General features: G+C 38.2%; 2 protein-coding genes across 5 annotated transcripts in view; both read right to left on the bottom strand.

Annotated features, from left to right (window-relative positions):
- The window catches only part of LOC113673761 (uncharacterized), a 43,647-nt gene extending 34,534 nt beyond the window's left edge, over nt 1–9,113 (bottom strand). Inside the window, exons 1-13 of one of the 4 annotated variants that reach the window (XM_089202552.1) lie at nt 8,964–9,113; nt 8,116–8,202; nt 6,541–6,583; nt 6,028–6,105; nt 4,696–4,746; nt 3,624–3,696; nt 3,319–3,399; nt 2,971–3,031; nt 2,669–2,868; nt 2,068–2,267; nt 1,580–1,665; nt 954–994; nt 362–432 (exon numbers count right to left, since the gene is read on the bottom strand). In XM_089202552.1, coding sequence (XP_089058678.1) covers nt 362–432; nt 954–994; nt 1,580–1,665; nt 2,068–2,267; nt 2,669–2,868; nt 2,971–3,031; nt 3,319–3,399; nt 3,624–3,696; nt 4,696–4,746; nt 6,028–6,105; nt 6,541–6,583; nt 8,116–8,188 — 1,058 coding nt within the window. In that variant the 5' untranslated portion in view covers nt 8,189–8,202; nt 8,964–9,113. Of the gene's footprint in view, nt 1–361; nt 433–953; nt 995–1,579; nt 1,666–2,067; nt 2,268–2,668; nt 2,869–2,970; nt 3,032–3,318; nt 3,400–3,623; nt 3,697–4,695; nt 4,747–6,027; nt 6,106–6,540; nt 6,584–8,115; nt 8,203–8,540; nt 8,776–8,963 lie in introns of those variants that run through there. The other 3 variants (XM_089202554.1, XM_089202553.1, XM_089202550.1) reach the window with 3 other exon arrangements.
- Nucleotides 9,114–9,784: 671 nt separating this feature from the next.
- LOC113673767 (pre-mRNA-splicing factor 38B) lies at nt 9,785–17,363 on the bottom strand. Its single transcript, XM_089202565.1, has 6 exons — nt 17,041–17,363; nt 15,512–15,580; nt 14,747–14,898; nt 14,047–14,107; nt 11,553–11,785; nt 9,785–11,176 (listed from the first exon to the last, which is right to left on the bottom strand). Exons 1-6 carry the CDS (start codon nt 17,227–17,229, stop codon nt 10,783–10,785), a joined length of 1,098 nt encoding a protein of 365 aa, XP_089058691.1. The 5' UTR covers nt 17,230–17,363; the 3' UTR covers nt 9,785–10,782.
- Nucleotides 17,364–17,944: the final 581 nt, after the last annotated feature.

The following is a 17,944-nucleotide window of genomic DNA, read 5'->3' on the forward strand; positions in this document are numbered from 1 at the left end:
GCCTGTATAACGAAAAAATTACGCTGGTTCTTCAGGCTACTCAGAGACCAGCAATGCACACCCAAGGTTAAGATTGAGTATCTCCCAAGACCTCTGTAATGAAGCCCTTGCCATTTATTTGAAGTCTTAACCCTTTCCAAAAACAAATGTTCCGCATTAAATGGTGTCTAGAGCCCGCAACGAAATTCAATATAACTCAATCCTTCCTATTCTCAGAGACCTCACCCCTGATTAGGTCCCAGACTCTACTCTCAAGTTATTGCCTGAGCTAAGTCAAATCATTTTGCAAGTTATCTTCAGAGTTAACTTTTAAGTAATGTACCTCAGTTGTTCTGTGATCAAGCTACCACGCAGTACTCACCTGTCAAAGTTTGGCAAACTTGGGTTGTAAAGCCGAGCCTCTCTCAACAACTGATAAATACGGTCCTTATACTGAAAAAGAAAAACACGCGCAAAGCAATATGTATTAACCCCTTTATCATCACGATTGACTGTGCCACGTGATTGTAACGACATTGTAAAAGCCAGTCTTTGCGCACTTTCAGGCTTAAATCTCCCGATATCACAAAATAAAATAATATTACCCGGTGGTACAGCCAACCACAATGCATGTACGTGTTAGATCAGGCCGCTTAACCAGCGATCAGGCGTTCTTTGCAACACTATGGGATTCCCGGCGTGAAGGCGCAACAATTATTCTTTGACCCAAAAAAATCATGATAGGTTTTTTACTTCGTTTGGCAAAGAAACCGACTGCTTTTCTTACGTCTGTGAATGCTCAACAGTTGCTCAACCGTACTTCTAGGGCGATTTTCAACCGATTGTCGAAAAACCACAACCAACGTTACCACAACAACCCATTAGAACATCGGTTAACAACATCATTAGCCAATGAAAACTTAAACGTTAAGACAGGCAAAGTACCTCACCTAAGTACTGACTTCCTGACTTACCCTGATGTCTTCTATAAGTTGCCAGTCAGCCAAGTCGTCATCTTTAACAAAGAAAAGAAATCAAACGAACAGTGTAAATTACTTGGGTGCATAACTCAGCCGAGCTACAGGGAGTGGTAAACGCCTGGTAGAACTTGTACATGTGGAGAAACATTGAAATCCGAAGTAGCAAATCCCCAGCACAACAACTATGTAAAGAGGTAACTGATTATTTTGCAATTGATAACACAGCTAACTATGGTAACCGTGTCAGGGCTCCAACTAGAAGAGATAATTACCAAGGGCGCGCGCAACTTTGGTGTCCTTGGCAACTTAGAACCTTGCTAACCTTAACCGCGAGAGTACAGCAATTACGAAATGACTAAACAATTCTTCCTCAAATGATAGTTTCTCTGTCTAGGAACACTTTTTCCTAAATCATTTAACTGTTTCTCTCCAGCACATCTGTTAACTTAAATCGATTTCGCGGGAAATCGTTATTTAGTATAAAGATGTCTGTAAACGGCCGTGAGACCGACATGCATTTCACATCATGAATAATGAGGTTCGTGACGTGAGTCAGGCAATGAGAAAAACAACTACTAGCAGCATAAGTAACGACCGTATTATAATAATGGAAAACTGACCTTTTAAAGGAATCTTTATACTTCCTTGAATCAAACTTATAACTTCACATTTCAGCTTGCAAACCTCTATTTCAAGTTCTTTTATTCTAAATGAAAATGAAACACACATAAAGCTGATAACCAATAAATTCTTCCTGAAGTCAGTTTTCTTTCTCATAAAAATCCCATCAGAGTACTGACAACTAAAACAACGTTTTAGAAGCTCAAGCAGAGTACTAGAAAAATAACGATTGTCACTACGAAACAAGTGAATGATACATCGCCATGCCTTCTGAGCATTAATGATTGATTTCCCTAAAAGGAGAAAACATTCTGAAAACAAAGTCAAAGCTTTGTTTTTCTTGTTATGTACTATCTTTTACTCGTCCATGGCTTCAATTTTTTCATGCTACAGCAAGAACATGGCCATTGCTATCAGCGACGCAGCACAAATTTTCCCATCGTGATTTGATTGACATATTCTGTAAAAGTAAATTTATGACACTTACAATTTCTGTTGTTGAAACGAAAGTAACTCTTCGACTGTAATTGGTTCAGTTTGCACTTCAATGGACTCAGTTACAATTGGTTGTCGTTTTCGTTCTTCTTCGTTCTCTGCAATTTTACCATCTTTAGGTGGTATTTGTACTGATATCTTTTCGCAACTATTCTCGCATACAGGGTCACACGAAACTGCTTCTTCTGCCTGCTGCGAAAAGGAGAAAAAAAAATCAAAGAAAACATTGAGTCAGTGGAGGGTGGCTTTAGATTCATTTTCGATTGAGGTTCATCATGGCCAATCAGAAAGAAGGAAAACATCACATGGAGGAAGCCAATGAAAGTTCAAAGCGAGAGAGCGAACCACTTAAAGCGCGGGAAAACGCTAGTGACTAGGTCGCGATTGATTTCAGTTGGGCTTCTGATTGGTGGTGGCTCGAATTTCGTAAACCAATCACAGAGCAAAGTAAAGCAGGCAAGTGCAAACCTGGATCACTCCAGACATCTAATTAAAAATTATTCCATTTGACGGGAAACACTCTGGAATAGATCCAAGTTAGCGGCATACGGTCAAAAGGAACGGCACAACAAAATGAAACAATGTAAACTCACGCATACCTCCACTGCCGGTTCCTTTTCCTGTTCATTAAACGATGGCATTAGTTTAAGTTCAACAATCTGTGACTCTTCGTGTGGAAAGGACTTGGAACGCTGAACGCGGGTTTTCAACTTTGTCTCCAGTTTCAAGGAGGGGTCCTCAGCATGGTCCCCGGTTGTGTCACTTGATGCAGAACCGTTTACATTGGATCCAACTATCCATGAGTATAAGAAGGATAAAAACAATTAGTCACCAGCAGTAGACATAGGAGTCGACAAAATGAAATAACGTTATAGTTAAAAGACATCATCCTAACCTTTACTAGTATCTGACAAGGCTCGAGTCACTTTTTTCTTTCGGCGCAGACTGTTCCGCAACTAAAGGAAAAGAGAAAAAAACTCACCATGTTATCGATCTGTGACCAAAACTAAGATTAAAAACTTCTTAAGCAGTTTGAACGGAAAATCATTAGTTTCAATTCAACCTCTGCAGATAGACAACAAATCGAGTAGGGCATCTAGGACACCCATCGGTCAGTCAGTCAGTCAGTAAGTCAATCAGTCAGCCAGCCAGTCAAAGAAACAGGAATTCAGTCACACACTCGTGATAAGACGAATGACATCTTTTCACGCACGAACATCAGTAAACGCGTCAAATCTCTCACCCTGCCCATGATACTCCCACCTCCTGCCCCACGCTCAAAAGATGCCTCCGAATGTTGTTTACTCGCCAATCTTGTTGCTTCCTAGAAAACACAAAACAAAAACAAAAGCCTGGTTAGAAATAAAATCAAAACAAATAAACTGGGAAGGCTGTTTGTCAGAATGAAATAATCTTCCAAAGTTAAAATCGTGACAAAGGAAGCATGCGGACTGTGTCTGGATGCCTTTCTCGAGCTATCATGGCCTGGACAATCGCACGGTAAAAGTGTAAGAAGATTTGTTTGATTGTATTTCTGTAGGAATTCACCTTGAGACTTGCAACCCAATCAAATACACACACATCCCGTGGAGGGAACAGCTGATAGTCTTTTCCCTCTTTGCTGAAAATGAAAATAACGAAAACTCTGAGAACGCTGGAAGGTACCTAAAAAGGATTGTAAAAGGGAATAAAAATAGCAGTGAGAGTTGAACAAAATGCGACAAAAAAAGTTTCCGCAACATCGAAATTTTGACGTTCAGCGATAGTATGCATTGCCTACAATGCACTGACAAGGCAATGCAGAGTTGTAAACCAGGCAGTTTGCGCGGATGGCCCGCCTCGCCGTGAGTCTCAGTAGTTTTTTCTATCACCATGGGAACTTCATTATCACGTAGTGCATCACAACGCTAACGTTGAACTCGTCCGTTTAACTCGTGCGCGCGCATGGCGGTCAGAAAATCAGATTTTCAAGATTAGCAACAAAGAGCTATTAAGATTCAAAATTGAAAGAAAAAAAGGGGTAGTCGACTCATCCCCAGCTAGAAGTAGGAAAATAACAAGACGCACATTTTAAAAAAGCGTTTTTCCGCGCGTATCTGATCCCGATGATTGCTGGTATTACACGTATTTGCGTTAGTTTCATTTGGTCTGGTTGGTAGTTCTGACTGATTTCCTTCTATTACCTATTATTATTCCTTCACGCCCTAACATCAGTATGTGTATTCTCCATACATTTCCTAAGGTACTGACAAGGAGAATTTGTTTAATAACTAAGACCTTCTTCCTTTGCACCCTAACATCAGTATGTGTATTCTCCATACATTTCCTAAGGTGCTGACAAGGAGAATTTGTTTAATAACTAAGACCTTCTTCCTTTGCACCCTAACATCAGTATGCATATTCTCAATACTGTTCCCTATACATTACTTAAGGTGCTGACATGGAGGAATTGTTTAACAACCAAGACCCTTTTTAGATGGTGATCATTTTCTTTATTCTCGTGAGCTTAATGTGTGTTTCAGGGGTGATATTGTGAGGAGAAATTAGATGCTAATCACTCTTAGGGGCCGAAGTGTTAACCAATAGAGTCTATATTCAAGTATTGAACATTAAATCTTACCTTGAAATAACAACAATTACATCTACCACCGATGAACCAACATTTATAGATCTGATAACAATAAAAGAAGATTGCAAGTTTGATAAAGCAGTTTAATTTACCTTTAGCTTGAAGGTTTATCTTAAATTTGTACTCATTGAAAAATGCATAAACACATGCCCATTTTAAAACCAAAAGTTTTAAACACTTCCATCAAGTATATGCATCTAAGTAACTGATAACAGTGCTAACAGTGCTTGTAGCATATGAAGGCGGGGAGGGGGGGAGAGGGGAATTTTCTACAATGTGCTATACAGGGGTTCTCTACTAAAAAGATCAAGCCACCTTTACAGGCTTAAAGTATGGCAATGGAATTGGGATTCATGCCGTTAGGTACCAAAGAGAATACAAAAAAAAAAAAAAGACAGGAACCAATGAAAGTACCACACACTAGCTAATAAAGTAGGTGAATTCAAGCACCTTGCAAAAAAAAAATACCCTAAAGTACCTCCTTTGTCTCAACAAGATGTGTGACTAGGAAAGTAAAGTCATAAAGCTGAGAGGACCATAACTGCTGCCTCTCATTCCTGTTTCCTACAACATTTAAGGTGGCTAGGAGGTTTTTCCTTAATGCAATTCCAGTTCTTTACAGGTATCCCTCCCACACCAGAATTTTTTCAGATTTTCTGACACTTCACTAGACTAGCCATTTATACCCTGTCACGGAGAGAGTTACCATAAGGATTAATCTTACCCAGTAACACAACACAAGAATCATACCAGATCTGTAACCCAGACCTGTCTTTCCATGAATTAAAGTGCTAACTAAAAGCTAAGCCACTATGCCATCTCCTATTTCTAATATTTCCACCTTTGGCTTAACATACATATAGTATCAAAGATTAAATAAATGTTTTAAATTTTACTTATGTGGTAGGGTGGAGTTACAATATCTTGGACCCTTTATATCTCAAGCGTCCTACTATTGTCAACTCCCACTGCCTCCCAGGTTCAGACTTGAGATACTGTACTATCTTTGTATATCAGACCTCTAAAATCTTAACCCCACTGTCCTCAATTCCTGTACAGTTTGAGAAAGCAAGAGCCCACCCTGCCATAACTGATCAATAATTGAAATCTAAGAACTATTTTTTCACCAGCAGTATAACATTCTCACACAGTGTTGCCACACAAGCCTTGTTAACAATCTTCCCTCCCACCCATTCATATCACTAGCTAGATTTTTGTGCAATTTCTTTGAATGTATAGTGGGGCTATTATCATAAAAAGTGTTTAAAAAAACACAACAACATAGCAAATGACAATCCTTTTAGATCAGGATCAAATACCCACCCTGTTGGTTTGGTATCTGGTGGAGCCTGGCTAGCTTTTTGGTCATAAAACAAAAGGTTGGAATCCTGCATAATGAACCTGTAAGCCACAAAGGCAAATTAAAAGATTTTCAACCACCAAGGAGTGGTAAGAGTATTCATAGTAAAATATATCACTGAAGGATGAAAAGTTGGCTAAGTTGACAAAAAACCTGCATTAATTATATTTAAATGGCAGCAAACCAAATTGAAATATTTGAAAAAAACTGGTTTAATATTACCTTAAAATAATTATTTCTATTAAGAGTAAGCAAAGTTACTGTTCTCTGGGGTGTCTAACTACTGATTTTAAGTAACTTAACTGCTCTCTAAAATAAAAAACAAATTATTCCACTAATGAAACTTCTGCTAGGAAGATTGTTTGTATATCCTTTTATTGATAGTCCAGATTTACAGGGACTTAATATGGGGGTATGCTTAAAAATCAAGTTTAACTGAATTTTTAGTGAGATTACATGATTGTTGAAAGACTTACCAGTGTCTGTCCCCTTTATCTTGTTCTTTTAGCTTGGAAAGCCCTAATATGATGGAATGCAGAGGGGAACAAATTACAGAAGTGCAAATTTAACTGTCAGCATCAGCTATGACAATCAAAAAGCCATTTAAGAACATATCACAGTGACCCCTACCACCAGACTTGAGCTTAACTCACTATTTTGCATATTACGAATTGCTACAGTAGCTTGTCTCCTGTGTGGCTGAGTAGGGAGCTAAACTTGATTGGAACACAAATTTAAGTAAAACTTCCATTCAGTACAATGCATGCATTATAGATTATCATCCTTTCAATACTTCAGGTACACATGAATTAAGAGTATGGACATTAAAAATATGGTTTGATTTCAGCATTTGTATAGCTGAAAAGGACAAAAATTACTGAAAAGGACAAAAATCACCCATCTCTCATGGACACTTGAAACTAGTGTCTCCTATGAAACCTCTGGATCAATGTAAGCATCTCAGGAGTTGTACACCTACCAAACATACCCTTCCCCCCCCCCCCCCCCACCACCTAACCCAACTTTAACCCTGAGTTGTTATCAGTTGACTATTATTTGGTTAACACTTTAACTCCCAGATCTGATTGTTAATTCTTGCCTCCAGCTATTACATATTTCCTTTTAAATTAGTTACAAGAATTTGGTGTTAGATCAAGACAACAACTTCTATTTGATATGTTTGAGTACTCTCATTACCTGTTTGCTGGATAATGTATGGATATTGTAGGGAGAAGGTAGATGTTAATCACTTCTGGGAGTTAAAGGGTTAAGAGAGGGGAAGGTGTGCAGTTGTCTGATAATGACATTGAACTAAACCCACTAATGAATTTTCCAAATGTTGATGTGTTAACCCTTTAACTCCCATGAGTGACCAAGACAGAATTTCTTCTTACAATATCAATACAATATCAACCAGATAAGAGTGATGAGAATAAAGAAAAATATCAATTTGGGAATAATTAGTTGATCCAATACTTAATTCTGCAAACTAACATCATAAGAATTGCATGGTTGACAGTAAGGAGAAATAAGAAAATGAATAACACTTTTTAAATTTAAAAACATGTTTCAACAGTTCTTCTGTCATCTTTGGTTCTGAATAATACAAAGTACAAATTTGAATTTAGAGTGTGTAACAAAAGGACACATTTGATCTGGGAGTTAAGTTATTCAATTCTCAGCTTTCTGTGTCTCATGTAAATATATAGGACACTCTCGGGGAAACTGGAGAGTGGCAATACTGTGCGGAAAAATTCTCTCTCGTAGTGAGTAATTTTGATTCTTCTTATCACCCGCTTGCTTGACAATATATTTAAAGCTTGACAATATATTTAAATTTTATGTTTATTACTTGTAAGAGTTTAAGTGTTCAGAGGCTTTAAAGGATTACCAAGAATACACCTGATTACATTTAGTTTACACGAGAGAGTACTATAAACCATCATCGAAAGAACTGAATGATATCGATACCGCTAATTGATAGGAAATGAAAATATCGAATTTAGCCATAGACGCTCTGGTCTGTTGAGCACTCAAATTTAAATACGTACCACAGTTGCTGTTCAGAGCTTGTATGTGCCCCTCCAAGCCAAGCCATTCGCGTTTCACTACGGACGAACTCATGACGACCCAATTAACTGTACAAACAGGAAAAGTTTCAAGAAAGTCATTTAGAAGTATTTCATACTTGAATGCGCCTGCGCTTCTCTTTCAGTCAACAGGAAATAACATCACATATTAAAAAGATACACTACACAGGAATTAAGCGAGACGTGAAAAAATTACCATTAATTAAGAGAAACTATAATTGATCAACCATTCTTAAATTCAGATATTATAACAGTAGAAAAATTGGTTCAGGTCCTTCGAATTCAACATCACAATGTTCTGACAACAATCTGATCAAAATGAACTTAGCTGGCTTCGACATTAATTGAATAGCAATGAAAACTGAAATCTTTAGTAGCACAGTAACCTTTAAAGATGATCCGTTTGAGGCCACAGACCCCAGATTAGTCCTTCGTAGAAATAAGTAAAATAGGTGTTATCCAGTGCGGAGAAAATTTAACCGTGACCCAATGGCTCACACGCAAGAATCAAACTTAGGCTAAGTCGCTGAAAATTAGAGCGGGGACTAGGGATAACTATAGGAGAGATTTCCGGACATCCCTTTTACGAATGTGTCACGATCAGCATCTTCATGTTGCAGTGGTCACGGAGAGGAAAATGGACAAAGTAATGAACTTGAAAAGTGAAATTTTCACTTGCAGCACGTGAGCAACCCAAACATTTCGATCGTGCTTGCACTATTACTGGCTGAGATATGGCAGCTTTTCAAGAGCGAGAAAATTCCTAAAGCGCTTCCTCTCAGACACGTTATACTTAGAGTTGGCCATACCATCTGCAGGACGGATTTTCCTAGCCCGCAGCTTATCGCGATATTGGTGTGATATTCCGGATATTTGACTGTTTGTCTTCGTTCAGTGTTGTGCGTGTAAAGTTAACCGGCAGCCCTGAATTTCATCCTTGGTCATTACCATGTGCATTTGATGAACACCAGGCCTTTTCCTAGGGAAATCCTAGAAGTTTCAGTTTTCATACAGGGTCTAGTACGATTGTCAGCTCCTTGACACCCCCCAGAGTACGGTGTGTCACAATGATCACTGAATAACTCTTTCGGCCTGACATTAGGCCACATCTCAATTACTCCATGAGCGTGCGTTGGATACGAGATGGTACATAGCCAACGAGATGCTTAGGGCCGAATTGGCCATAATGGGGGTCTATAATCAATTTCGTACCCCACAAGCGCGAATGGAATAATAAATTTATTAAATATTTACTTCACTTCATCTAATCCGGAACATTTGGATAATTGGAGCCGTTATTCCTCTTAACAGTACGCGCAATGCATTTCCATTTAAGGTGACTTGGAAAATAAGCTGATGACCGGAGTTGAATCAATCAATCAGAACACTAGAAGTGTAATATTCAGAGCCGAAATTTAATAATTTGAGTTAGCCTGCGGACACAATCGTTACTCATTACTCTTGTCCCCGAGGGGATCTACAATCGCCCGATAAACCGAGTGCAAAGACACAGGCTGCACATCATGTTGAAATACTCGTGTTCCTAGTTCGGTAATTCAGGCCTTTCATCTGGGGGGGGGGGGGGGGGGACCAACTTTCTCCAGTGCAATATAAGTGGACGCTATGACCAAAGGTGGCAAAGTTCTTGCTGTTCTTTTATTTTAAAAAAAAAAAAAAGATTCAACAGATTTCAAACAAGTTTCGCTAAGTATATCTCATCATAATCAGATATCAATGAACAGAGTTATGCACACAATTAAACACCACTAACGTCGTAGTCCTGTAAAAACGTTTCTGAAGATATCTACGGCAAGAGGTACTAGGTTCCACCATAGGCGAGTAAAACTGAGTACATTCTGAAATTCGGGCCATCTAAAAACGGTTATGGGAGTAAGTTCGTTAAGAAGGGAAGAAATCATTTCGATGCAGTTCACTGCGAAATTTATTACCTCCATCACTTCCACGACCTTAGTAAAAGTCGATGCACTGTCTAATATTTCTTAGAATTTTAGCCCGGAGTACCTGGTGTCAATTCAAACAATATCCAGCTAAAAGATCGATTTCTTTCTTCTGATCATCTTTACAGTTGAAAATGAAAACACCCCTGGATGTGACTAGGTTTGAAACCACCCACATTCTTACCATGAACGTATACGGAAGACAACGGTCGTTTAAAAAGTTAAAGAGTAATACGAATAGACTTAGTTCGAAGAAAACGGTATTATACTGCTGATAAAAGTTTTTAATTATTACTTAAATAAGGCGGAGAGCCAGTTTTTCCTATACTAAAACGTAAAAAAAAGGCACCAAAAATCTCAACGCTTCCATGAATAGCGTTCGCGACTGCTGCTTGGCTCTGTTAATTTCAAGTGAGCTAGCAGTAAGGAGCCAACTGCAAACCTCTTGAGATGTCTCTCAAAAAAGCCACGCAATATAAGCCATGGGATGGTTATGGGAAAAAAAAAAACTATATTTGATCGACAAGCGCACATCACTGGAGCAATTTACACATAGCCACGAGGTAAGTACAAAAACATGCATTAGGTATTCCATGATCTGTACATTTGGAAATATATGGCAGTAGCATGGGGCATATGAGTTATATTGATTAAAAGTTTAGAATGTATTTCATCTGCTGCGCGACCTTTCTCGGCTTCTTTTCTCTTCCTTACTACTTCTTCCTCGCGATTCTTCACGATCAGTACTTCGTCTCTTCTCTCGGTTTCTATCCCGACTCCGGCTTCTTCTTTTTCTGTCGTCGTCCCTACTTCGCCTACTCGGGCTCCGACTCCGTCTCTTTTTTCTATCACGTTCTTTACTTTCATCGCGTCTTCGTTCGTGACTTCGGCGTTCCTTGCTTCGTCTTCGCGAACTGTGACGATCGCGACTTCGACTTCGTCTTTTTTCCCGTTCGCGATCACGATCACGATCGCGACTTCGACTTCGACTTCGACTTCGACTTCGACTTCGACGTGATTTTCGTTGAAGATCTTCCTCTTCGTCTTGTCGACTCTTTGGGGGGCTGCGGAAAAAGTAGCCAGCAGAAGGATTAGCTATACTTGCGTAGAGGAAGTTGTCCACTGTCCGGTAACATATCAAATAAACACAACACACCCTGCTAGAAGGAAAAGCTTATTCGACTCACTATCTTTTTCAAGATACACAAACACGGAAAAGAAGTTTTTTTCCCCTTAATTTGTAGAAAAGTCACAAAACAGAAGTTTTTCAACCGCGAAGATCACAAGTGGAATTACTGTTTCAACTGCATCCAACCTTCTTTCAGTTACGTGCATTACGATGGAATGTTCACGTAATATCACTATTTCGCAGTAATTCTATGGCAGTAGGAAACAATGCTATCAGTGCTATTTGTGTTGATTTCTCGCCAACTCACCCACCTTTCACCGCGAGCGCGCCGAGCAAACTCCTCCGCCTCACCCCAGCCGTCTTGCGCGGTACGTTTGTGGTCATCGCACAGTCCTTTCCCCCGCAGCTTTATCTCGATATCCTTTTGAACGGGAACAGGAATGCGAGGAAACAAGGTTCCGTACCATTCCAACTTTAGCAAGAAACTCCTGACCATCTGTCCAATAGTCATAGTGCAGCCTCCACCAGCTTTAGGGTCAATTTCCTGAAAAATACAATACACAGAAGAGAACATTTATGATTGAGTGTGATTTACAGCAAGGTCTGAGGTGCTAAATGAAAACAACTGATTAAACAAAATTAGCGGTATCAAATCAAAGAACCTTGACCTGGTCACTCTAACCCTCAAACGCCTGCCAAGTGACTGACGTTCTACATACGAGGTGTACTAGCAAATTGGGTCAAGCGCTTATGCTTTGTTAAGATGTAACCATACTACATCACTTTCTCGCCAAAAGACGAACTTGGTTTCAGAAGACTTTGGCAGATGCTGTGCCTCTAACATAAGGGCTTCTAGTTCAAGGCAGTTTGGTATTATCAACTGAGTTGATAACGTAATTGGCCACCGTTAAGAGTTTCAAAGCAGACGTTTAGCCCTTCCTCTTAGCGTTAGCCCTTCGCCATTAGCTCTGACGAAGGGCTAACGCTCGAAACGTCAGCTTTGAAACCCCTTACGGTGACCAATTAACGTTATAAACTCAGTTGATAACACTAAATTACTTCGTTATACTCTCCCACCGACACAGCACCACAGTTTTTTCACAAACTTACCCCCTTGATTCAATTGACTTCTAGTACAACCAAACATAGAGGATTTAGACTGCTATATTAAAGATGACAAAAAACTAAAACAAAGAGGTTTATCCAACGAACCTAAGATAACATGACTTACGAGGACTCAAACCGACGAACAATTTCCTTCTCATTTTCCTTCAAAACTGAAATGTATTATTTTTCCTTCTTTCTCTCTCTCTTTTTCTTTTTTTTTTTTTCTCCATTAATATTTTACACAGGAACCCAATTTGGAGTGAGCATTCCTCCAAAGTTAGAACTCAAATCTGATGTCATGAATATGGACTACACTGCCAACTACAAAGCACAAGGTTGGCCATAGCTACTATTGTGTCATGTTAACCTCTTGTCAGGCAGCTCGGAGCAGTTCCATATCTGAAGGCCAGCAGTTGGTATGGAAACAACAGCTGTCATGAGCTGCCTAAGAGAGGTACATTACAGAACAACCTACAAACACATCAACACCACATGTCAACAACTTACTTCCAACAGGTAAAATGTGATAACAATCAGAAAATCAGGCAGAGAAATTTTGTTCAAACTCACCACATAAAACTGAGAGTTGCAAAATAAATTGTCCAATGGCTCGATTAAATGGTTTTCTTTTGTTTACACATAAATAAGCAAAATCTCACCACTGTATTCAACAGAACTCTTTAAACTTAGTTGTGGAATGCTAGAGTAGCATAAGAAATGTTTATAACAGCCCACAATGGCCTTTTTTTTTCTTTTTTTTTTTAGGGTGGGGGGGGGGGGGAAATGGGTGTTACAATTCATGAAACACCTGCCTGCTTGATTACCTACTTAAACACAGCATTGTCCTCTCATATGTTGCCCCCTTAAACAATGTCTGACATGCATAGTGTACCTTTATGTTTTCTGTATTCAACACAAACAGTGTTCAATGATATAATCTTATATATTTCATGCCTACACATCAACTGCTGGTATTTACATGTAATAAGGCAAGGAAGAGATCTGGTTAGTTATGTATAAGAATTAAGGAAGAATTCCCTTCCCAAAATGATGTTAATTTAAAAGAAATGTTGTTTTCTTACAATTTGCTGTATTGTGCTATGAGTGTGATGACATTTCACATGGCTAAATCTGTTTGTGCTACCTAATGAAAACTTTGCTCTTACATAATAGAAAGTTTCATTTTCAGTGATATTGCCTCACACTTAATCACATACAAATACCATATTAACAAAACATTCACAAGGTAAGGTAGCTCCACAGCCAAAAAGCTGAAAAGGCTCATGGCTGTGTGTGTAACAGTCCATGTTACAAACAGCGTAGCTACATTTGCATGTATCTTTTAATTTAAAGTATGTCATTGGCAGGAACTATCACTTAATTGATATGTAAATATTAACAATGTATTAAAAAAATGATATGACTAGGAGAAAAAAGTTTAATGGCAAAACAAAAAGAAAAGAAAGAGAAAAAAAAAAGGGAAAAAGTACACTAAAATGATATATATTTTCCAAAATTATAATTTAAAAAATTATTTTGGAAGTAGAAAAGCATAAGAAACAACTAAAAAATATTTAGAAATGATAACTTGCATAATTTTCAGAGAAAGCTAGATATTCAGGCATTAATTTTTAGCTGTTGGATTGGCAAAATAAAGCAAATCAGAACTTCTCAAATATTTAGTTACCAGTAACTAACCTCCTCATCTTCTAGGTATGGTTCCATCCATTCCCAAAGCTTGGCAGGAGGTTGGCAGTATCTAAAAGATTGTAACAATATACAACTGGTATAAAACTGATACAAGGATATGAGAGGAAAAAATAAAGCCCACCTGTCCCTGCACCTGTGAGTTGTAGTGTATGATTACATTACAGAGAAAAGTATCTAAGTGAAATTTGGCCATATTGTACTTTCCTTGTTTTCTGTACATAATTAAAAAAGTTGTGCTTTCCAGGATAAAAAAAATCTTGCACATTAATCCAAGACAAGAACCATTCCCTGAGCAAAGCCCCTAAACAAGCTATAAGCTACAGTTTAATTCATTGCTAAAAGCCAAGCTGGATTTCATACTCTCAGCTGTAGTTCTAGGATTGTGCAAGTCATAATTTGTCCTCTTTGACCATTTCCATCGTAACATCAGTATGCATATTCTCCATACTGTTCCCTATACATTCTCTAAGGTGCTGTTGAGGAGAATTTGTTTCATAATCCAGAGCTTCTCTAGTTGGTGACAATTTCCTTTATCTCCTATCTCCAGAAGGTTTGATTCAGGAGTGATATTGTAAGGAGAAATTAGATGCTAGTCACTCTTAGGGGTTAAAGGGTTAAATGTGGTAAGGTACAGTCTAAAGAGTGAATATGATACCTATGTGGAGGCATACTAACAGGTTTCACCTACCTGATAAACATGAAACCCAATGCTCTGATGTAAGGTGAGTCCACATGTGTTATCAAACCATTGAGCTGTTTGCGAGTTAGTTTTAATGTGAACAACTTGTACAGGAGACAGAATGATGTTGATACAATCCCACCAGCACCAACTCCTCGAACCTAAAAGAGCAAAGGAATGAAGCAGAAAATAATTAAAAACTAAAATCTGTGCATACAACAAATGTTTAACTTTTTTCAAATAAAAAGACAACTTAATACCAAAGCTGAAGTCCCCAAGAAAATCATCAACTTTTCCTACAACATAACATTTTTGGCCCAAATATTATATTATCTTTGTTTTACATACAAACATCAAGCCTGTAAATACCAGGAAATATCAGGGGGTGAAAAACATATCTACTTGAAAAAAGACAACTTCCTTAAATAATCATTTTATACTGCCAGACTTGCTTCCTGTTAAAATAAAAACTATATAGATAAAAATGAAAATACACAGGTCTGTGACATTATCCAACTTCCTTAACCCTTTCACTCCCTGAAGTGAAAAACATGTATCTTCACCCTATAACATCCACAGATTATCAAGCACACTGGTGATGAGAATACTCTAACTTATCATATAGAAGTTGCTACTTTGATTCAATGCCAAATTCTCATTACTTATTGTAAGGAAATGTGTAGCAGCAAGGGGAGAGAGTTAACACTCAAATCTTGGGAGTTAAAGGGATTACATGCATGAACATGTATGATACAAGTGTATTTACAATCTTACCCCTCCACACATTCCAACTTGTCCAGATGTTTTTCTGCTGCCTTTCTCCCATGGTTCCAGGTGGTCCACCTTTAGAAATAATACGCAAAAGTTTTACAAATAATACACAAAAGTTTTACAAATAGCACTGGTTTCCAAAGAGTTGAAATATCATACAAACCCATTTGCTTATCACTTCTCATCAAAACGATGTGGAAATTAACATTGCTGCTGCCAAGCTTAAAGGAGCATTGACTCAAGCCCAACAATAACAGCTCTTATTTTAGCATGAAAATAAGGTACAATTGAACAGAAGCTAAAGCACAAGGATGAAGTATTTTTCTCCTCTTATTTTACCAAAACGACACATACTTAAGCACACAAAAATAAATTAACTTGGAAGAAGCTACAGTTTTCTAGCACATATGAAACAACAACCCAGATTATTTTAAATATATGTTAGAGATTGCAGGCCTATGACAAAATGCTATGCTGGTATGATTGTGTTTGTATTTCTCCCAATATCTTTCCACAAACCAGACTTAAAACATCACCTTGTGTAGGAAAAAAGGAAAAGAATGTAACAATTGCTTAATACTAGTGACTCAAAATCATCCTTGTAGCAACACAATGCTCTTCACTTGTACATTGTAATATTCAAAGTTGGCTAACTAGAGAGGATAATTCACCTCTGCTGGTCTCTAAACAGTTAACAGAGGGTAATGGAAAAAGGTTTGCACGAAAATAGATCAGGGATGTAGCTAAAGTTTTTAACAGGCCGGAATCTTGCAATGATAGGTGGGTATTTGGGCCAAAGGCCCACTCTAGCGTGCCTTTGGCATGCTATACCTAGAATCGAAGGTGTAAACAAATGAAATAAATAAATAACAATCTTCTGACAACATTTAAAAACATTTTGGAGAAAGAAGTAGTGCTTCACAGCCGGAAAAATTGCATTCACAGCCAGGTAATTTTCCCGGCTTCTGGCTATTATCTACATCCCTGTAGATGCTGATGAAATGACCTCAGCATCTTCATTTTTTGCTGCAATGAACAGTTGGGAAAAACTAGTGTCTACCCATGCCAAATATGCAGACTTGGTGCTATGAAGTAAACCTGATTTTAATCATTGACCAGATTTCTGTTTAGCATGGAATTCTTTAATTATGAAAGGTACTTTTCTCTATCTGTAAGTTTAACTTCATTAATCAATGCTAAAACGACTTTAACTAACCCACAAAACAGTAGACAAATGTGCCTGTCTGCGACAAAAAAACCAAGGCATCTGAATTGGAGAGATCGCGAAAAAATGTCAAAAGCCATGATAAAATATGTCGCTTTTGGGAGGATTCATTGGGTGAAATTCCTTAAAAATAAATGAAAAACTACAGCTAGAGTACAGGAGTATTAAAAACCGCAATTCTAGTAAAACACAGTAAAATTATGTACTGTAGCTCATAGCTTCCACTATATTCTTACGTGTCAAGAGTGACGAGTCCACGGTTGCAATTGTGTCCTTCAATTCTCCGTCGACCTTTTTCCGTTCTTACCTTGTAGTAAATTTCATCAACCACTTCATGATAGGTTTTCAGCTGGAAAAGTTCGTTCTTGAAGTACGGCGACGACAGCACATTTGTTAGAATCATACTGTTCAGATTCATGGTTTTTTCGTTTCCCCAAAGAGGAAGAACATTGTTTTGCTTTTTTTGACCTTGGGTTCGTGATTCTTCCACGTCCATATTGCAAATTTGTAAGTATAAGAACGCCTAGAGCAAGTTTTATACCCTTATTGGAAAATTATGACAACGCTTAACAACGTCTACCATTCTCCTCAAGAAGCTAAAATGGCGGTCGATTCAACAACCCATAATGCTTTTTGGTGAGCTAGTTACCATTCCCTGACGTAGTATTGCGGTTAATTCGTGGACCATTCCCTTTACACTAACAATTAATTTAGAAAACTCTCTGTGTTGCTGTCAGAATGTCTTTTCAAGTGGCAAAACCCTTAAAAATACGTTACTCATCGTCTTATACGGTGGAATTATGGAATGATGGAGCAAACGGCTCACCGTCTTTCAAGTTTCTGAACTCAGTTCTCTGATAATTATTTGTACGGTAGTCGTGACAATAAAAAAGCAAAACAAGACAAAAACAGATGAGGTTATTGCAAATTTTTTTCGGCAATGCTGTTGATCGTGAAGTATTGAAACCTTTTGCCTTGAAAAAATACACCTGTACATTGCTACTTGAAACCACATGAATATAGGTATAGTCAAACCTGTATTAAGCGGTCACCTAAAGGGAACGGCGTGAATGAAAGTGATCCTCGCAGTAATGTACACTACTTGAGCAGTAGTGATTTATTTGGAACCAACATAAGGCTTGCTAGCTCAGTTGGTAGAGCGCTGCACCGGTATCGCAGAGGTCATGAGTTCAAATCCCATACAGGCCTGA

This window comes from Pocillopora damicornis, chromosome 4 (genome assembly GCF_964200805.1).
Source record: "Pocillopora damicornis chromosome 4, jaPocDami1.2, whole genome shotgun sequence".
NCBI lineage: Eukaryota > Metazoa > Cnidaria > Anthozoa > Scleractinia > Pocilloporidae > Pocillopora > Pocillopora damicornis.